The 23,249-nt window shown below is 44.2% G+C and overlaps 1 protein-coding gene across 1 annotated transcript in view; it reads left to right on the top strand.

The window, feature by feature from the left end:
- LOC147693276 (uncharacterized) overlaps positions 1 to 14,462 on the top strand; it is a 46,628-nt gene extending 32,166 nt beyond the window's left edge. The window contains 2 exon segments of the mRNA XM_086935887.1: positions 9,902 to 9,906; positions 11,759 to 14,462. Coding sequence (XP_086792013.1) covers positions 9,902 to 9,906; positions 11,759 to 14,462 — 2,709 coding nt within the window.
- Positions 14,463 to 23,249: the final 8,787 nt, after the last annotated feature.

Raw genomic sequence — 23,249 nt, 5'->3', positions numbered from 1 at the left:
TTCCCAATAATGCTCCGACTGTCTATGAGGCGATCTCTAAACTACACAAGATTTCCGAGTCTATTCACGTAGACAAGGGAAACTGGTCCTTAATGGAGTGGCTTTGGACTCTATTATCAACATGGGGATGGAAGGTTCTGATGGTCATTGGTGTCATCCTAGTATTCCTGTTCTCGTGCTGCCTTATTATCCAATGTGGTCCCGCTTTGTGTAGTCTCTGTGCTGCAACCTGTTTCAGAAAACCACCTGCATTTGGGAAAGAGGTGCGAGAAAGGATGATGATACAACAACATGTCACTGACCTGATGAGCATAGAGTTAGACTCTGACATAGACTGAGTAATTGCCTAAGTAAGGGCAAAAGGAGGGTCTGAGGTTCCGTGACGATTTGAACCCGTGTTTTCAATATTGTCGTAAATACATAATTTTGGTATCAGTGAACCGCAAATGATCCATTTAGCATATCCTGGTGTTTTCGCTATGCTACGAGCAAGAGCACTCCTGTTATGAACACATTTCTGATCTACCGATGGCATCCATCTTAGATTATGGCAGCCATTTTGTATTCCTTGCCCTCACATAGTCAATGGACACGCAGTGACCTCTTTCACTTAAGGACACGTAAGCTTTAGCCGGCGATTCACCTTGCTAGTAACACATGCACCTTAGGACAGAAAAAGCCATGGCTGCATGACTCGGCAGAAGCTGCCTCCTCTGCCTGAGGTCAGTCTTGCTATACTGGTTCTCGTGTTCGTTGGCCTGATCATGATTAAGCGGCCGAAACTGGTAACCTTGCCCATTTACGACCCACAAACATCTCTTATCCTGCTTTTCTATCTTCTGCACCTGGCTCTGCTCCTTTCCTTCTGGGCCTTTATTAGGGGGAGGTAACGAAATTTACGATGAGGCGGTCCGGCTCTTGAATGGAAAGTTGACATGGGATTATGATGGAACTATGGGAACCCCTCGTTCGTAATGTTTTCACATCAGATATTGCTGACGATTCCTGTGCAACACCAAATATTTATTGTTTAGACACAAAGGTTTTAGAAATGTACTAGCATGTAAAGAATTTGCCTGAAGCCTAAAATTTAGTATATAAGGAGCAACCCACTTTGTACAAATCAAACAGGCTCCTAGACACTGCCCATGTGTAGTTTCTGTGACTTCTGTGTCCCTGCAGTAATAAACCTTTGGTCTTTGACGCCACCATCGAGAAGCCCGTGTTTCTGTTTATTTGTGCACCGAGACAGGTGGAACTCCGGGGTCTTCGGGTGTTATCCCTGACACCTCTGGACGGAACCAAAAAGTCCAGAACTCCATGGTGCCCCGCATTGTAAATGCGGCGCATTAACGGTGCTTGATGTGCCAGTAATTGTGCGGAGCTGCGGCGCACAATTACTGGCGCATCCCTGCCGATATGCAGGGATGCGCCAGTGATTGTAAATCTGCCCCAAAGTATATAAAGCGTGAGAACCTGCAAAATTCAACCTTTCTACACCATGTATTTCCAGGAAAATACTCTACTTACGACATTTCCACTAGGAACTAAAATTATACATAATGGATCATAGAAACAGGAAGAATAGAAATTGTGTTCCTATTGATGGAGCGAGATTCAGAAATTTAATATATTTCAACTCGCGAAGTTAAACTTCCATAATAAATATTTGTATTAATAAGTTTTCTGCATGATATGTATTAATCAACCTAGAATAAAATCCATTCATGACACGCAGGTCTAAAATCTTGTGCTCTTTGTTGCATCTGCATGTTTGTGAAAAATAATAAACTAACTAGCAGCCCGTCCCGACGTTGTCTGGGTATGAATTGCTGCCGGCCAGTAATATATTGTTTCGTAGGATTTCATTTTGATAGCATTTCTTATCTGTGACAGGCCTGTGAAACGCTCCGAATCACAGTGCACTCCTGATGCCCTCAAGAGTGCGCGTTCAGTAGTGTGTGAACTCGAGTTTCCCTACTTTATTTTCCTTGCAATATTATATAGCGCGAACTCGACAACATGGCATGAGCACAATTTACATTACAGAAGAACACATTGATTTGTGGTAGGCACGGGGAGACAAAGCGATTTCCCTGGAATCACAGGATGTTGAGCTGATGCCGAGATTCTAACGTAGCTCCCCATCTCTAAAGTTCGCAATTCTAGAACTTGTGGTGGGAGGTGTGTCTAAAAGTGTACATCGGTGTTGGGCATCAATGAGAGAGACCTGTGCATTTTTCCAATTGGTGGTGAACAAATATGAGTATGTTGCTGGAGATGTGGGCCGCCGTGCCACCAATGTACTTACGGGGGAGGGTAAACACCCATTATTCCGCAAATTTGTTTCCGCATACCATCACTCTGCATACTTTCATTACGAAAGTACCATGACTCCGCAAGACCATTATAACCCCAGTAGGGACCATCCCACAGGGAAAGCCAGGACGGGTTCCCCAGCGGTATACAGCGCCGGGACGCCCCTTTGCTGGGGCAGCTGTGCGCTTTACAAGTATATGACATTTAACATTTAGTTACATAGGATCCATGTCTAAAACATGTTAAGTTTTGTTCACTTGTTACATGTAGTCGAAAGGTTTTATTTCCAGCAGTGTGAAAATTCCTGGTATGCCGGCAAAAGAGTAGTGTAACGGGTGAAGTTACACAGTGCATGTGTTCTGTTTCAAAACAGCGGTATTGATATATCGCTAGTGTTGTGGACGTACAGCACAAGTTTAGGGGTTACAATGGCACCCTCAAACTCAAACTTGCTAAGATACAAGCATCCACGGGTTTGTCCTGGCCAGATGCACTACCTTTGGCTCTGTTATCCACAAGAGCAACTGTGCATTCTAGAGTAGGGCTCAGTCCCTACGAAATTGTATTCGGTCGTCCTGCTAATATTTGGGGGGTACCTAGACCGAAGGAATTTAAACAGCTGGAATATCCAATGTTAATTGATTACCTTTTCGACTTGACTGCTAAATTGAGTCTTATTCACCAACAGGTTTTCGATGCATTGCCAAAGCCACCAGAGGGTCCAGGTCATCAGCTGAAACCAGGTGATCAAGTGGTCGTCAGAAATTTTGCACGGACGAAAAACCTCCAACCCAGATTCGTTGGACCCTACGAAGTGCTGCTGGCGACGAGTGGCTGGCCGAAAAAACTGGATCCATACAACACATGTAAAACGTGTGCCTCTGCCGCTTCCTTATGATGACTGGGTGAAGAAAGGAATCGGTGCCTCTGAAACAGAACAAGTCCCCAGGTTCATCCCTTTCAGCGATACAGAACTGATCACTGATTCACCGAACTCTGACTCCCCTTCTGAAACTGCTCCTTTGAACTCTGAACATTTGTCTTCTGCATCAAAAGAACATTTGCCATCTGCGAACTTGAAAAGTGCAACCCCTGCTGAAGATACATTGTTTCCAGATCAAACAGCTCCTGCGAAACTGAGATATAATTTACGATCTCGCAATATGGACAAATAAAGCAGGAAACTGCCTATTTTGCACATTTATATTTTGATACATTGCCTCCAGCCAGGAAGTTTGCTAATACTTGATATTGTTTTATTGTTTTAAAATTGCCTTGCCGTCTGGGTAGCCGTAGGGTCGTGGCTGTGTGCCTAGTTGAATCTGCGGGGGTCAGACACAAGGTCGATCTTTCTGTTAGTTCTGGGAACTCCCAGGGCTGATAGAGGCATTTTCATCTACGTACACATCATCAGTGGTCGCGAGCGGATTGTAGAAGATGGAGCTTCCTGAGCTGCAACGAGAGAATGTGATTTATGTTCGCAGAAATAGACTTTATAAGATTCTTCATAACAAATGCTTTTTGATGCAATGTGCAATTACGTTTTTGATGGTTTTAATAACGTTGGTGGGTGGAATCGTCTTTTGTGTGCATTTAATTTTTACACCGGTAACAACTACAGTACCTCCCCTTGATCCTGTTTCTTCTACTGTTGCTTCTATGCATTCTTTTCACTCTTTTCCAGAACATGAACAAGCTCGACGCTCAGAATTCATTAATAACACTTTTGTACAGCTCTTGCATCAACACCAACTGGTAGTTAACACAACAGACTGCTGGGTGTGTGGTCTGATACCCCACACTATGGATAAAGGCATTCCCTTTCTAGTCTTGCCTTTTAGCTATAATGGATCATTTCAGGCCTTTCAGACATTTTTGCCTATGCCCTTGAGACCTATCCTCCGCGTCCACCACGTTCCACTAAATACAACTCTGCCAATAAAGCTTTAGTCCAAGGAATTGTTGACATGATTAAAGATGTCAATAATACCCTATCTTACCCTGAAGATGAATTACGGGTATATTTGAGTTGGAACTCTACAGAGTATCGCCTTAGTTTGGGCGAAAGCAAGCGTAAGAGCTCCACTCCAATCTGGGTCGTACCTCACCGAGGTCAATTCTGTTTGCAAGGAAATGGGAGAAATCCAAGAGCTCAGCTAGGGAAAAGTGAGTGCGTTGAGACTTACGTGTATCCCTCTAACTCTTCCCTTGCCTTTTTAACTGCTAGGGGTACCTACTTCATCTGTCAAGACAGAGCATATACATGGTTGCCTGCTGACTTTTCGGGTTCATGTTATATTGCTCGACTGTTGCCTCCAACGTACACTGCTTCTTCAGACTATCACAAGACCAGAGTAGCAAGAGGTGTTTTCAGCAAGGAAGATACCGCTGGTCAGGAAGCTGGAGACTTCTTCAAAGGTTTCCTCCCATTCTGGGGGCCTATGGCCAATAGTAGAAATCTACGTCAGCTAACACGGGTAGTTGAATCTACTATTACAGAAACTGCTGGTGCCCTTAGTAACTTAACAGCTGAGCTTCAGGCGGATCGTCTCATGACGTTACAAAACCGTATGGTTTTAGACGTTATACTTGCAGATCGAGGTGGGGTATGCAGAATGATCCAATCGAGCTGCTGTGTTTTTATTCCCAATAATGCTCCGACTGTCTATGAGGCGATCTCTAAACTACACAAGATTTCCGAGTCTATTCACGTAGACAAGGGAAACTGGTCCTTAATGGAGTGGCTTTGGACTCTATTATCAACATGGGGATGGAAGGTTCTGATGGTCATTGGTGTCATCCTAGTATTCCTGTTCTCGTGCTGCCTTATTATCCAATGTGGTCCCGCTTTGTGTAGTCTCTGTGCTGCAACCTGTTTCAGAAAACCACCTGCATTTGGGAAAGAGGTGCGAGAAAGGATGATGATACAACAACATGTCACTGACCTGATGAGCATAGAGTTAGACTCTGACATAGACTGAGTAATTGCCTAAGTAAGGGCAAAAGGAGGGTCTGAGGTTCCGTGACGATTTGAACCCGTGTTTTCAATATTGTCGTAAATACATAATTTTGGTATCAGTGAACCGCAAATGATCCATTTAGCATATCCTGGTGTTTTCGCTATGCTACGAGCAAGAGCACTCCTGTTATGAACACATTTCTGATCTACCCATGGCATCCATCTTAGATTATGGCAGCCATTTTGTATTCCTTGCCCTCACATAGTCAATGGACACGCAGTGACCTCTTTCACTTAAGGACACGTAAGCTTTAGCCGGCGATTCACCTTGCTAGTAACACGTGCACCTTAGGACAGAAAACGCCATGGCTGCATGACTCGGCAGAAGCTGCCTCCTCTGCCTGAGGTCAGTCTTGCTATACTGGTTCTCGTGTTCGTTGGCCTGATCATGATTAAGCGGCCGAAACTGGTAACTTTGCCCATTTACGACCCACAAACATCTCTTATCCTGCTTTTCTATCTTCTGCACCTGGCTCTGCTCCTTTCCTTCTGGGCCTTTATTAGGGGGAGGTAACGAAATTTACGATGAGGCGGTCCGGCTCTTGAATGGAAAGTTGACATGGGATTATGATGGAACTATGGGAACCCCTCGTTCGTAATGTTTTCACATCAGATATTGCTGACGATTCCTGTGCAACACCAAATATTTATTGTTTAGACACAAAGGTTTTAGAAATGTACTAGCATGTAAAGAATTTGCCTGAAGCCTAAAATTTAGTATATAAGGAGCAACCCACTTTGTACAAATCGAACAGGCTCCTAGACACTGCCCATGTGTAGTTTCTGTGACTTCTGTGTCCCTGCAGTAATAAACCTTTGGTCTTTGACGCCACCATCGAGAAGCCCGTGTTTCTGTTTATTTGTGCACCGAGACAGGTGGAACTCCGGGGTCTTCGGGTGTTATCCCTGACACCTCTGGACGGAACCGAAAAGTCCAGAACTCCATGGTGCCCCGCATTGTAAATGCGGCGCATTAACGGTGCTTGATGTGCCAGTAATTGTGCGGAGCTGCGGCGCACAATTACTGGCGCATCCCTGCCGATATGCAGGGATGCGCCAGTGATTGTAAATCTGCCCCAAAGTATATAAAGCGTGAGAACCTGCAAAATTCAACCTTTCTACACCATGTATTTCCAGGAAAATACTCTACTTACGACATTTCCACTAGGAACTAAAATTATACATAATGGATCATAGAAACAGGAAGAATAGAAATTGTGTTCCTATTGATGGAGCGAGATTCAGAAATTTAATATATTTCAACTCGCGAAGTTAAACTTCCATAATAAATATTTGTATTAATAAGTTTTCTGCATGATATGTATTAATCAACCTAGAATAAAATCCATTCATGACACGCAGGTCTAAAATCTTGTACTCTTTGTTGCATCTGCATGTTTGTGAAAAATAATAAACTAACTAGCAGCCCGTCCCGACGTTGTCCGGGTATGAATTGCTGCCGGCCAGTAATATATTGTTTCGTAGGATTTCATTTTGATAGCATTTCTTATCTGTGACAGGCCTGTGAAACGCTCCGAATCACAGTGCACTCCTGATGCCCTCAAGAGTGCGCGTTCAGTAGTGTGTGAACTCGAGTTTCCCTACTTTATTTTCCTTGCAATATTATATAGCGCGAACTCGACAACATGGCATGAGCACAATTTACATTACAGAAGAACACATTGATTTGTGGTAGGCACGGGGAGACAAAGCGATTTCCCTGGAATCACAGGATGTTGAGCTGATGCCGAGATTCTAACGTAGCTCCCCATCTCTAAAGTTCGCAATTCTAGAACTTGTGGTGGGAGGTGTGTCTAAAAGTGTACATCGGTGTTGGGCATCAATGAGAGAGACCTGTGCATTTTTCCAATTGGTGGTGAACAAATATGAGTATGTTGCTGGAGATGTGGGCCGCCGTGCCACCAATGTACTTACGGGGGAGGGTAAACACCCATTATTCCGCAAATTTGTTTCCGCATACCATCACTCTGCATACTTTCATTACGAAAGTACCATGACTCCGCAAGACCATTATAACGCATGGCATTACATTTTATATGCTTTTACCAAGCATACATTTACAACGAAATTTGTTGTAAATGCATGAATGGTAAAAGCATGTTTTTTAAAAATGTTTGGATAAGGCAAGTATGGGTATAGGGGTATATGTTTTGGGGTACTGAGGTATATGTTTTGGGGTGTTTGGGTATTTTAATGGTTCAGATATAGTTTTGGGGTACAGGGATATTTTTAGGGTTCAGGGCTAGGTTTGGGTTTTGGGGTATAGGGGTATTTTTAGGGTTCAGGGGTAGGTTTGGGTTTTGGGGTACAGGAGTATTTTAAGAGTTCAGGGCTAGGTTTGGGTTTTGGGGTACAGGTGTATTTTTAGGGTTCAGGGGTAGGTTTGGGTTTTCGGGTACAGGGGTATTTTAAGGGTTATGGGCTAGGTTTAGGTTTTGGGGTACAGGGGTATTTTAGGGTTGAGGGGTAGGTTTGAGTTTTGGGGTACAGGGGTGTTTTTAGAGTTCAGGGGTATGTTTGGGTTTTGAGGTACAGGGGTATTTATAGGGTTCAGGGCTAGGTTTTGGTTTTGGGGTACAGGGGTATTTTTAGGGTTTAGGGATAGGTTTGGGTTTTGGGGTACAGGGTATATTTATAGGGTTAAGATGGATTAGTGTTTAAGGGTGTTGGGGTATTTTATAGAGTAAGGGTGGGTTATGATTATGGGGTGCAGGGGTATTTAAAGTAGGGGTGGGCGGAATTGGCGCAAACTTGGTACAATAAATCCGCAATATTCGTTCCGTCAGATTTCAATTCTTAAAACAGAAACCTCATATATTCAAGGTAAAATAACAAGTATTTCTACATGCTAAAATGCATATAGTCATTTCACAAAAGTGAAATTAGCTTCCAGCAAGCAGTAAGAGAGGTGATGATTTTGAGATCAAGCCCCTGCAAACCATTATGGGACGAGATTAGCAGTGGGGAGTGAATATTATAGTATCCAAATAATTCCACAAAGAGCTGCAGTTCACCTCGTTCTCCCCAGTTGTCCCCAAGAGGCAAATGCAATAGCATTTCAAATATTATACATCAAGCTGCAGTTCACCTCATGGTCCCTAGATGTCCCTGATGAGGCAAATGCAATAGCATTTAAAATATTACACATCAAGCTGCAGTTCACCTCATGTCCCTAGATGTCCCTGATGATGCAAATGCAATAGCATTTAAAATATTATATATCAAGCTGCAGTTCACCTTGCCGTCCCTAGATGTCCCTGATGAGGCAAATGCAATCGCATTTAAAATATTATACATCAAGCTGCAGTTCACCTCGTCGTCCCAAGATGTCCCTGATGAGTAAAATTCAAAAACATTGAAACCCTTTTCATGAATGCTAAAAATTATGCTTAGCTTATCCCATAATGCTTTGCAGGGCCTTTTAGTTGTATTTTTGCCCATAACTGTGCTTGGAGTGGTTCTAAGAGAATGGGACCACCAATGAATTACTATTTAAAGGGAGCAGGAATGTATAGAACCTGGGAAGAAAAAACAACAATCGTGACGGAATGCCCCCAGCGATTGTCACGCCACCAGCACACACCCACAGCACAATGCAGACACGCCCACAAGGGACTACTTTGCTGGCACGGTTCTTTTACATTTTAAATGTATATGGTGGGTGTCTGCATAGCCAATGTCCTTCTGCTGCAACTGCCCTTTCCAACGCTGTATTGGGTGTTGTGATTGGTGCTGTGGTTCCCGAGTTTACCTGGCCAAAAGGTGCAAGTTCTCTCTTTATAATAGTAGTCTAGATTTTGTCTATAGTCTTTGTCAACATTAAACGCGGCTGCATAATTAATAGCATGTGCTTATTTATATGTGCTTTTGTTTATGTTGTGTCATTGCTTTTCTGTGCTTTAAGCTAGATAACATAAACTAATGGGTTAACATTAGCAATGATGGGTGGGTAACAGAATAGTTTCCATTACTCAAATTAATTATTTTTTTGTGTTTGTTTGAATACTAGCTCGAGAAAAAGGCCCGAGGCCTAGCGTTTTTGGTGGGTGTTTTGAAATCCTGTCGTGATGAGCCGAGCACAGCAAAAGTGGAAAGTTTTACCACAAAGATGATTCATCAGAATAATGAATAAATGGAACTGTAAATTGGGTTGGATAATTTTCCAAGGACAGGAAGCGGCAGATCAGCCAAGCTGAGGAATCAGCAAACTGTTATTTAAAAAGATGTTGCAAAATCCTTAGAAGCTAATGTCGCCTGTGAATAAAGGACAAAGGCGTTTTAGAAAGGCACGACTTTGGATTGAAAAAATATGATTTCATATGGACTGACGGCTGTCAGTCAATCAAAATACTGAATGACTGTGAAAGAAATACATTTAGCTAAGATTAGTGAGTTAGAAAAGTATAAAACCTGGCCCCTTGGGAGGTGGCCTGTTGGCCTGTTCCCGTTTTCTGAAGGGCGTGAGATGCTGTTGGACTTTTTGCTCACGTAAGGATAATAGGGTTCTTTGACTTTACATTAACTATGCATTTTCCCTTTTAGGTGAAGTGAGTTAGTTAGGGAAATAGCTATAGGGAATGAAAACTGATTTTGATTAATATTCATGTTATCAGTATAAGCTTTAAAATGTCAGACCATTTTGCCCTTTCTTAAATAAAATGCTGCTAAACTGATAATATGTTAATAAATAAAGTTGCTTATTAAAATGCTTTCTCTTTGAAAAATAAAATAGATTTTGAATTGACAAGCTGGACTTGTTATTCAGTGTCTAGTTACCATCAGTTTGATCTATCACCTAGTGACTTCATTAAATGTTTTTCTATTATAAAACCATGGTTATGATGATATTCTGCAGATGTATATAAATGTGTATATAGTTTTATAATTAGTCCCGATTAATTAGGTCACATGATTCAGCTGCCCAATATGTGTCTCGGTAATTCAGAGGTCTTGTGAGTTTATGATTAATGGTGAGTATTGTGGTTTTGGGTAGTGTTGATTGAGACAGATTTTCTATAGGGGCGCTGGATCAATTCTCTGGTAGTAGAGTTACGGTTACTATGGTAACTAACATGCTACATGGTACATGTACATGTACATGTACATGCTACATGTGGAGTGGTGTGGCTCACTGGTTAGAGGCGGCAGACCCGGGAGCAGAAGTCGGCCCGGGACCAGGGTTCAATTCCCGACGCGGCAGGGTTGTGGACCAGGGTCAGCGGACTCGACAATTCTCGCCTCGGTGCCTACTCTAACCTGGGGTCCCACTTGGCAACTCTGGGCATTAGCTTGCCTAATCTCCACAACGGCCCCACCAACGCCGGGGATGCCTGGCTCCACCTTGGGGATTCCCAGTAGGGACCATCCCACAGGGAAAGCCAGGACGGGTTCCCCAGCGGTATACAGCGCCGGGACGCTCCTTTGCTGGGGCAGCTGTGCGCTTTACAAGTATATGACATTTAACATTTAGTTACATAGGATCCATGTCTAAAACATGTTAAGTTTTGTTCACTTGTTACATGTAGTCGAAAGGTTTTATTTCCAGCAGTGTGAAAATTCCTGGTATGCCGGCAAAAGAGTAGTGTAACGGGTGAAGTTACACAGTGCATGTGTTCTGTTTCAAAACAGCGGTATTGATATATCGCCAGTGTTGTGGACGTACAGCACAAGTTTAGGGATTTTAGGTGTGTCAGGTTAAATGTATAGTGAGGATTGTCTATGAAATTGTAGCTTTGAGAATAGGGACTAGGTGCCTGTTTTAAAACTCACTGTGAAAAGAGTAGTAGATTTATCCAAGCATGAATGAAGGGTAAGGAAGCGTCGTCTTTTCTTACTGGCGATAGAGGATTTCTATTGGCAGGTTAAAGTCCTACCGAGATTTCACGCATGTGTGGTTAGGGTTTTCTGTTTGAATGCGCATAAATGATTTTGTGAGAATAGCGTTGTCTATTTCACGAGAAAGAATACTCGAATGATTGTGAAAACTATTGCTTTATTTAGCGAAACAGACAAATAGTTTGTCTTTCTGTAGTTACTAACTGAATTTCATTGAAAAGAATTGTTAAAATGGCGCTGTGAAAATATTTTGTAAAGGAGGGGTGAGTTTACGGAGTAGAAGACAGTGAAGCTGCAGCGGCAGTTTACGTCACGAGGTTCGCACTGTGATTGGTCAGCATACGTCATAGCAAGCGCACTGATTGGTTCACGTGACCAAATCGAGCTGATAGCTAATTGGTTCATTCTGAAAACAGTATTTTCATTGGTTGAGCAAGGTAGTGACGTGGCTTAACCTGATTGGCTTGTTAGTGAGTTTCGCGCACGGATTGGCTAGAGTAGCGGAACAACAAGGAAATATTTACGATCTTTTTCGAATTAAACGGAATAGTTTTAAATCATTAGTTATTGGTACAGAAAAGAGGAAAAGAAGCCTACTTGGTTTCAGAAGTTGGAAAATATACTTAGCCCTGACAAGAAAATTGAAACTCCTGGTGGAAAATTACTTCATAAGTACAAAACACCCGCAGCATATATGGAAGGTGAATTTGGTTATCATACTTGCCTTTGGTTTGACAATTGGATGCAATATACCAAAGATGATGGTGTATTAGCATGGCCGGAAGATGGGTCATTTAACATTAAAGTTTTGAAAAACTTGAGAGAGAGAATGACGGCTCTTGTGCCAAAGCCTAGACCTACACAATTTGAAGCTTTAGTTGGATGGGAGGTTGAAATGTTTGAACTTGAGCGAGAAACTAGAGGTATAACAAGAGACCCAAAATTAGACATTAATAGGGAAACTCATGAAGATAAAGTACAACGCTGGAGAAAAGCAGACATGTGTGATGGATTGTACCCAGTAAGAGTAATGATTACTGAAACACCAGGTCAAAAGAATACCCAAAAGAAAAATAATATTGATGAAGAATTAGATGATGCAGTTTTGGAAGAAATGTATACAACTAAACGCAAACCGCCACCTTATCAATCAGATTTACAGTCTACCCCGAGAATTTCTTCAGAAATTTCTTCAAGTGCACCTCCCAGAGAAATTGATGAAAATTCACCTAGATTTTTAAAATTACCTGAAAGAGCAGGGACGAGAAGTAATTCTAGAGCATCAGGAGAAAACAGGAATTATCCTGAAATACCAGAACTGAGAAATGAATTCCCAAGGAATGTAATGAGAACAGAGAGACTTGGGGATATACCAGATGTTTCAGAATATTTAAGAGCAAAAGGAGAATTAATACAGCAATTAACTAAAAGCATGGAAGCAGTAACAGTACCAGTAACAATTGGTCCTGTTGTACCAGTTTTTGACCAAAGAGAAAATAGACACTCAGCTCTGGCTGTACCATTAAATGCGGAACTTCAAAAAGTGGCTGAGAAATTTTATTCAGAATTAACAGAAATTCACAGAGAGAAATCAATGATGCCAGACTTGACTTTTAATCAGAGTTTGTCAAATAATCAGAGTCCATCTGTAGCAGAATCTGATTCTGGATCTCCAGAAAAGGGCATAAATAAAATAGATTTAACACACACTGCACTGTCCCCGCAAGCCCCTGAATTTAAATTGCTTGATGTTGCAAAACTGAAAGCTGATTTGGAGGAATTAATTATTGGCACAATTGGAACTGACAGTTTGAAGTTGTATCAGGATGATGAAATATTCTTTATTTGCAAAAGCATACAATGGAAAACGAAAAACAAGTATGACCAATTAGAGGAAATGGCTGCTGATTTAGAAATTGATTTAAGTAAACAGAAACATTTGCAGAAACATTACAGAGTGGATTTTTCAGAAAAAGACATTGAAAATTTGAATACTACAGGAAGGATAACTCATGTAAAAGAATTAATTGGATTTCTAAAAAGATTGGGTGAATTAGGCAAATGGAGAGCGAAATGGACAAAGAATAGAGAGCAAGACAAGAGAGACAAAGGAGAAGTAGCTACTGAATTTCCAATGAGGGAAATAGCCGGCAGAGGGTATGTACATGTCCCTTGGACAAGACAGGACGTTCTATTGTTTACAAATGATTTTCCCCGGCTGAGAGAAAAGCCAGTAGAATGGTATCGTCAGGTAGACAGATTTATCAAAGTGTCAAAAGTTCTGTGGATTGATCTTGATGGATTCTTTGACATTGTTGTCCCATCAGATCTTTGGACAGAATGTAAAATTTTTGTAAGTTGGCCCAAAGAAGAACCTGCTCGAGATAGCATAACAGGTGCTCCATCAAAAGATGTCATAGATTTATATGACAAAGTAATTGTCTGGTTGAAAAACAAAATTGCCCCAAAAGAAGTAGACTGGGTTAAAATTGACAGAACAAATCAGGAACCAAAAGAGTCAGTACATTCATTTTATGAAAGGTTACTGCTAGTATTTAAACAATATAGTGGTGATGAAAAATTAAGTGAGAAAGACATGAGCCACTTTATATAGAGATTTGTATATGGCCTGAGATCTGAAATTGGTGAGATGATCAGAAATGGGATTGTAGGTTGGCAATCTCTCACAGTTGACGATATCTTGAGGAAAGCAAAATACTGCAGTGATGAGATAGACGCGAAGCAGAAGAAGCTCAAAGAAAAGGCAATGTGGGCACAGGTGAAGGTAGCTGAACAGCAAATAGAGACCATAGAAAATAAAAATGTTCATCAGAATCTAGGCAAATTTAAGGGTAACTTTATTAATAAACCAAAATTTAATGTGAATATTGAAGAGCTCAAGCAGAAGCTCCCATGTTTTAATTGCTGCGAAATTGGACACTGGAAGCGTGAATATAAGAATCCGCCCAGAAATTTTAAAAATGCATCATTAAATCCACAGATGCAGAGTGAGATAAATCAACAGCAACAGCTACAGTTACATGAAATAAGTCAGCAGTGACAGCTACAGCGACAGGTAGTGAATCAGCAGAGCCAAATTCCACAACCACCACTTCCAAATTGTGTGAATGGGCAGAGATACAGTCCTGAAACGGGATTCTGCGGAAGTGATCAGGTAAACAGACCGCAAAGAGTGAATGTGTCAAATGTTTCTCAACAATTTTGGTTAAAAGAATATGAAGGGAGTGATTCAGAGGATTACTCATGACGGTGCCTGAGAGAGGAGGAAGAGTGTGTCCTTGGAGCCACTCTTGAGGTAGATCAGTCCGGTCCATTTGTAAGTGGTAAAGTGAATGATGTAGAAATCACTTTTCTTGTGGACACAGGTGCTACCCGTTCTACTGTTAGATCAGTGGAAATAGAAAACCTTCCTCTCTCTGGTGAGTCAATCCAAGTAGTTGGTGTAGCATATCAACAGATTAAAACAGATTTAACAGAACCAGTAAAAATTGAGATTGGCAATTTCAAAGACAAACACAGATTTGTAGTCTGTAACAGCAGTCCTGTAAACCTGTTAGGGAGAGACATTTTGTGCAAGATGAATTGCAAAATATATTGCTCACCGGAAGGTATTGAGCTTCAAACTTTGGAAGAAGATGGCCTTTACAAATTAACAATGCTAATGGTTGAAGCAGAAGAAACTAAACTATTTCCTGCTTTTGACAAAAATAATTTAGCTGAAGAACTAAAAGAACCGGTCAATTAAAAACTTTGGGATTTAACTGGAGATGAGATGGGTTTAATGAAACATGTGGACCCAGTAAAAATTACTGTAAAACAAGGAGTAGATTTCCCAAACATTCCTCAGTATAAAATGAAAGCTGAAACAATTGAGGGTGTCATTCCTGTAATTGAGAAATTCATAAAACAAGGTGTTTTAAAAGAGGTGGAAAGTAGTCCATGTAATTCACTGATTATGGGTATCAAAAAGCCAAACAGAACTTACAGAATTGTTCAGGACCTGAGAAAAGTTAATCAGATAGTTGTTACATGTTGCCCAGTTGTACCAAACCCAGCGGTAATTCTATATCAGATTCCACATGATGCAGAATGGTACACGGTCATAGAGCTGTGTAATGCTTTCTTTACAATTCCACTGCATCCAGACAGCCAACAAATTTTTGCGTTCAGGTTCTAGGATCGCATCTTAGCATGGTGTCCTATCCCTCAAGGGTATACTGAAAGTCCATCTATTTTTAATCAGTTATTGAAGAAATCCTTAGAAGATTTAGAGTTACCTGGAAAGTCAACATTGGTGCAGTACATTGACGATCTTCTTGTGGCTGCAAAAACACGGGAGAACTGTGTAACAGATACCATTACTCTTTTAAATAGATTGTCAGATGAGGGACATAAAGCGCCGAAGGTCCGCCAAAGGTAAGCCTGTCTACCCCCGTCCGTGCCTGGACCGCGCCCAGTGCCAGACCCCCTGGCCCCCGTCAAACCAACTCCACCCGCCTAACTTATGACGCCGCAACCCTCTCGGCACTCAACACCGGCCGACTCCCCAACTGCCACCAAGCCGCCCCAGGACGCACCCATGGACCCTTCACCTGTCAATCCTGCAAATTCTGCTGCATCAAGACCTACACTACGCCCACTAACGCCAAACAGAACTCCGGCAATAACCACCTGAAATGCATCCTGCTCAACACCAGCTCGGTCCACAGACACGCCATTGAACTATGGAACCTACTAGACACCACAACGCCGGACGTCGCCTTTCTCACAGAAACCTGGATGAATACCGCATCAGCGCCCAACATCGCCATAGCCATCCCAGACGGCTACAAGATCATCCGAAAGGACCGCATCAACCAAACAGGAGGAGGCATCGCCATCGTCCACAAGAACACCATCCGCCTCACAACCAGCTTCGACGACACCTTCACCGCCGCCGAACACTTCCACTTCCAGATACACACCGACCCCAAGACCACACTAAGAGGCACCCTCATCTACAGACCACCAGGACCCCGCATACAATTTAGCGAAGAGATCACTGACTTTATCAGCCCCCATGCCCTCCCCTCCGAGGACTACATTCTCCTAGGGGACCTCAACTTCCACCTGGAAAAGAATAACGACAGCAACACCACCACCCTGCTGGACAACCTCGCCAATCTCGGACTCATACAACTGGTAAACACCCCCACCCACCACGCCGGACACACGCTCGACCCAATCTTCTCCTCCAGCAAACACATCTCCTTCACTCACGCCACAGGACTCCACTGGACGGACCACAGCTGCATCCACTTCAACTTCAGAAAGACCACAACCCACCACCACCCACAACAAGTCCCACGCAGGAACTGGAACAAAATTACCACCGACCAGCTCACCACATCGCTAAACCAAAACCTTCCCGCCAAACCATCGGACCCAAACCAAGCAGCCATCAACCTCGCACAATGAATCTCCCACTGCGCCAACAAATTAGCACCCTTGAAAAACCATCACAACAACCCTGGTAGCAAAAAAGCCTCCTGGTTCAATGACGACCTCAAGAACTCCGAAAAGAACTGCCGCACCCTCGAGAAAGCCTGGCGAAAAAACCCAACCACAGACAACATGACCGCCCTCAAGAACGCCACCCGCAAACACCACCAGCTGATCCGATCCACCAAGAAATTATCGTTCAAGGATCGACTCGACAACAACGCCCACAACAGCAAGGAGCTCTTCAGCATCGTCAAAGAGCTAACCAATCCCAACGCCGGCTCTAACGACATCACTCCCTCTCAAGACCTCTGCAACTCTCTAGCCTCATTCTTCCACAGCAAAATTGCTGACATACATAACAGCTTTGGTGACCAGTCCACCCCCCTCACCACCACCGAACTGAAGCCCCCCACCACCACCCTTAGCGCCTGGGACCCAATCAGCACCGAAGACACCATCCGCTTAATGAACTCCATTCACTCCGGATCACCAACTGACCCATGCCCCCACCACATCTTCAACAAGGCTGACTCCATCATCGCACCACATCTCCGGGATATCATCAACTGCTCCCTCAAAACCGCTATCTTCCCAGAAAGCTGGAAACATGCCGAACTCAGTGCTCTACTGAAGAAACCCACAGCAGACCCGACGGAACTCAAGAACTACCGCCCCATCTCGCTCCTCCCTTTCCCTGCCAAGGTCATAGAGAAGACCGTCAACAATCAGCTCGCGGCCTTCCTCGAATCTAACGGCTCCCTCGACCCCTCACAGTCCAGCTTCCGAGCCAAACACAGCACTGAGACCGCCCTCATCGCAGCCACAGACGACATCCGAACACTTCTCGACAACGGGGAAACAGCTGCCCTCATCCTCCTGGACCTCTCCGCAGCGTTTGACACGGTCTGTCATAGCACCCTTCTACAACGCCTCAAAAACGTCGGGATACAAGGAAAAGCACTGGACTGGATCATCTTGGTTTTCGCTGGAAGAACCCAGAGAGTCCGCCTCCCCCCTTTCAGGTCAGAGGCCACCAATGTCATCTGCGGCGTATCACAAGGATCATCGCTCAGCCCTACCCTCTTCAACGTCTACATGAGCCCCCTCACATCCATCGCACGCCAGCACAACCTCAACATCATCTCCTATGCCGACGACACCCAGCTAATCCTTTCCCTCACCAAAGACCCAAACACCGCTAAAACTAACCTTCACGAAGGAATGAAAGACGTTGCCGAGTGGATGAAGAACAGCCGCTTAAAACTGAATTCTGACAAGACGGAAGTCCTCATCCTAGGATCATCCCCCTCCGCATGGGACGAATCATGGTGGCCACCGGTCCTGGGCAGCGCGCCCAAACCATCGGACCATGCTCGCAACCTGGGATTCATTCTAGACTCCTCCCTCTCGATGACCAGACAAGTCAACGCCGTCTCATCATCATGCTTTAACATCTTACGTATGCTCAGAAAGATCTTCCGCTGGATCCCCACCGAAACAAGAAAGACGGTCACCCAAGCACTTGTCACAAGCCGACTGGACTACGGAAACACCCTCTACGCTGGAACCACAGCCAAACTACAGAATAAACTCCAACGCATTCAGAACGCCTCCGCCCGACTCATCCTAGACATACCCCGCCACAATCACATTTCCGGACACCTGAGAGACCTTCACTGGCTTGCAATCAACAAGAGAATAACGTTCCGTCTCCTCACCCCCGCACACAAAGCCCTCCATGACCTGGGACCCAAATACCTCAACACGCGCCTGACCTTTTACACCCCCACCCGCCAACTACGATCGTCCAATCAAGCCCTCGCCGCGATTCCACGCATCCGAAGAGCCACCATGGGAGGAAGATCCTTCTCCTACTTAGCGGCCAAAACCTGGAACTCTCTCCCCACCCACCTCCGCCTTACACAGAACCACCTCTCCTTCAGAAAACAACTCAAAACCTGGCTATTTGATAAGTAACGAACACCCCCCCCCCCCCCCCCCCACCCTCAAGCACCTTGAGACCCTCTGGGTGAGTAGTGCGCTATACAAATTTTTGACTTGACTTGACTTGACAAGTGACAGTTGAAAGAATAAAGATGATTCGAGCAATACAACCTCCAACAACACAGAGACAGGTCAGAATGTTTCTAGGAATGGTAGGTTATTGTCGTCAATGGATTAGTGGATTTTCAGTAATTGTGAAATCACTGCAGAGGCTGACAAATGCAGACATAAAAGACCCGATTACCCTAACGAAAACTGAGTTAGAGGCTTTTGAGCAGCTAAAAAGAAGTCTGTGTGAAGCTCCAGCATTAGGAATGCCAGACTATGACAAAGAATTTGAGCTGTCTTGCAGTGAAAGGGAAGGTTGTGCTTTATCAGTTCCAACAGTTTATCAGTTCAAACAACTACATCACTCCCTCGCAAGACCTCAGCAACTCGCTCGCCTCGTTCTTCCACCGCAAGATCACCGACATACACAACAGCTTCGACGCACAGACCACGCACCCTACAACCGAACCAAACGCCCGCCACCACCACCCTCTGCAACTGGACTACGATCAGCACCGAAGACACCACCCGCACGATGAACTCCATCCACTCCGGATCACCAACCGACCCCTGCCCACACCACGTCTTCAACAAAACCGACGCCATCATCGCACCCCATCTCTGGGACATCATCAACTCCTCCTTCCACACCGCCACCTTCCCGGAGAGCTGGAAGCATGCCGAGCTGACCGCCCTCCTGAAGAAACCAACGGCGGACCCCACCGACCTCAAGAACTACCGTCCCATCTCGCTCCTTCCTTTCCCGGCCAAAGTCACCGAGAAGACCGTCAACAGACAGCTTGCCGCCTTCCTCGAGACGAACGGATCCCTCGACCCTTCGCAGTCCGGGTTTCGGGCCAACCACAGCACTGAGACTGCCCTAATCGCAGCCACCAACTACATCAGAACCCTGATCGACAACGGAGAAACAGCGGCCCTTATCCTCCTGGACCTCTCTGCGGCGTTCGACACTGTCTGCCACCGCACCCTAGTGAAGCGCCTCAGCAACGTCGGAATCCAAGAGAAAGCACTGGAGTGGATCATCTCGTTCCTCGACGGAAGAACCCAGAGAGTCCGCCTCCGCCCGTTCAGATCTGAGGCCACTGAAGTCATCTGCGGAGTACCACAAGGATCTTCACTAAGTCCAACCCTCTTCAACATCTACATGAGCCCCCTCGCAGCCATCGCACGACAACACAACCTCAACATCATCTCCTACGCCGACGACACCCAGCTGATCCTCTCCCTCACCAACGATTCCACCACACTACACGAAGGGATGAAGGACGTCGCTGTCTGGATGAGGAACAGCCGCCTTAAACTGAACTCAGACAAGACGAAAGTCCTCATCCTGAGATCATCACCCTCCGCCTGGGACGACACCTGGTGGCCCCCGGCCCTGGGCACCGCTCCCAAGCCAAAGAACCACGCACGCAACCTGGGCTTCATCCTGGACTCCTCCCTGTCAATGACCAGACAAGTCAACGCCGTCTCATCCTCGTGCTTCAACACCCTGCGCATGCTCCGCAAGATCTTCAGATGGATCCCCATTGAAACCAGGAAGACCGTCACCCAGGCACTCGTCACCAGCCGACTGGACTATGGGAACACCCTCTACGCCGGAACCACAGCCAAACTTCAAAAAAGACTCCAACGCATCCAGACGCCTCCACACGACTCATCCTGTACATCCCCCGACACAGCCACATCACCGGACACCTGAGAGACCTGCACTGGCTCCCCGTCAGCAAGAGAATCATGTTCAGACTCCTCACCCACGCACACAAGGCTCTCCACGACCTGGGCCCCAAGTACCTCAACGACCGCATGACCTTCTACACACCCACCCGCCAACTATGATCGACCAGCCACACCATCGCCACCGTACCCCGCATCCGCAGAGCCACCGCGGGAGGAAGGTCCTTCTCCTACCTGGCAGCCAAGACTTGGAACTCCCTCCCCACCCACCTTCGGCGAACCCAAGACCATCTCTCCTTCAGGAAGCAGCTCAAGACCTGGCTGTTCAAGCAGTAACTTACCCCTCTCCACCAGCGCCATGAGACCCTCCCGGGTGAGTAGCGCGCTTTACAAATGCCGTGATTGATTGATTGAATTCAGAGACATGGAAAACTGAGAAAGCCAATTGCTTACTTCTCAGCTGTTCTGGATCCTGTTGCAAAAGCATTGCCAGGTTGCTTAAAAGCAGTGGCTGCAACAAGTGTAAGCCTTGAGCAGAGTGAAGGAATCATAATGGGGTTTCCTGTAAAAGTATATGTACCTCATTCTGTTGAAATTCTTCTTACCAGAAGCAAGAATCAACATTTGACAAGTAACAGGTTGACAAAATATGAAAAGATTATTCTGGGATCAGATAATGTCTCAATAGCAAGATGTGTGAATTTAAATCCTTCCACATTGTTGTCTGATGGTATTATTACAGAAATCAGAAATGAAACTGACATTGATCATGAGTGCTTGGATGTTTTAGATTATAGCACTAAACCCAGGCAAGACATAAAAGATGTACCCCTGGCAGAATCAGATTTTGTTTACTTTGTTGATGGTTTCTGTCTGAGAACAGACGAGGGCGTTCTGAGAGCAGCAAATTCGGTCTGTACAGTTGCAGAAGCAGTTGAAGGTTCTCCTCTTGAAGGAATTCGTTCAGCTCAAGTGGCAGAATTAATTGCTTTGATTCGTGCATGTGAAAGAGCAAAAGGAAAAAAGATTACCATAGTGACTGATAGTCAGTATGGTTGTGGCGTAGTCCATGACTATGGTCAGCTCTGGTCTCAAAGAGGTTATTTAACTTCTGCGGGAACACCAATCAGGAACGCAAAATTGATCAAGAGATTGATCGATGGCATTCAGTTACCAGAATAAATTGCTGTAGTAAAATGTGCAGAACATGAAAAAAGGGTGAAGACTATATTACCAAAGGTAACTCCTTTGCTGATGAGATTGCCAGATACTGTGCGAAAAACAATTTTTCAATTAATCAGGAAAAGGACAATAGTCATGTTTTGAACTCACTTATACTAACATCTGTAGTTGAGACATGGCAAGGAGTTAAAGATCTACAAGATGAGGCAGATCATGAGGAGAAAGACACATGGCTAAAAGCAGGTTGCAGACAGCGAGAAGAAGATGAGATTTGGGTTTACACAGATGGCAGACCAGTAATGCCAAATTGCATGATTGCTGACATGGCACGGATGTACCATGGTCCAGGACATTTAGAAAGAGACTCTATGATCAAGCTATTTAGACAGACATGGTTTAACCCCAAATTTAGGATTATTGCAGAATCACTTTGCCAAAGATGCTTGACCTGCCAACAAATGAATCCAAACAGAAAAACAGTTGTGAGCATGGGAACCATAGGACGGGAGGGTGGTCCTTTTACTAGATTGCAGATGGATTTCATTGACATGCCACCCCACAATAGAGTAAGATATGTCCTAGTGATTGTCTGTCTGTTTTTAAGATGGGTGGAAGCTTTCCCAACTCGTCACAATGACTCAGTTACTGTGGCAAAATTGCTTTGGAGAGAAATCATACCTAGGTATGGATTTCCAGTTACAGTTGAAAGTGATTGTGGCACACATTTTGAAAACAGATTGTTACAATTAATTTGTGAAGCCCTGAACATTAAACAAAAGCTACACTGTGCATACAGACCAGAAGCATCAGGTGTTGTTGAACAAATTAATGGCACTATCAAGAATAAACTGGCTAAGATGTGTTTAGCGACAGGCATGAAGTGGACAGATGCTCTTCCACTTATTCTAATGTCTTTGAGGAGTACACCAGATAAAAAGACAGGTTTAAGCCCACATGAGATCCTCATGGGCAGAGTCATGAGAAAAGCATTTGTTCCAGTTAATAAGCTTTTGAGCATAAATGTTAGTGCAATAATAGAATATTGCTAGAACTTGTCTGATGTGGTGACTTCTGTATTCCATTAGGTGGAAACTGATGTGATTTCAAAAGAAAAGGAACAAGCTCATGATCTGTTACCAGGAGACTGGGTCAGGACGAAGGTGCATCGGAGAAGAAACTGTCTAGTACCCAGGTGGCAAAAAGCAAGACAGGTAATACTTGTCACAACAAATGCAGTAAAGTGTAAGGGTCTAAAACGATGGATGCTTGCTAGCCACACCATTCGTGTGCCAGCACCTGAAAATCCTGATGAGGATAGTGATACAACAACTGATTCAGATTCTGAAGAAGAGCCTGAAGAAAATCCAGATTCTGAATAACGACAAGAGGGTCGACATCTGGAAGATTCAAATGCGAATAAGGCATTGAATGAAAAATATCTAGAGATTGTGATTCTAGATTCAGAAAATGATGAAGATCTGCTAGAAAAAGAAGCAGAAAAAGAGTCTGAGACAGAAGATAATCAAGATCAGGAGAGTATTGAAAAGCAGACTGAGAGCTCTGAAAGCATGAACAAAAATTCTGTCAGAGGGTTACTAAAAATTTTTTTTAAAAATTA

Source organism: Lissotriton vulgaris, chromosome 8 (genome assembly GCF_964263255.1).
Source record: "Lissotriton vulgaris chromosome 8, aLisVul1.2, whole genome shotgun sequence".
NCBI lineage: Eukaryota > Metazoa > Chordata > Amphibia > Caudata > Salamandridae > Lissotriton > Lissotriton vulgaris.
This window is presented reverse-complemented; position numbering and strand designations above follow the sequence as displayed.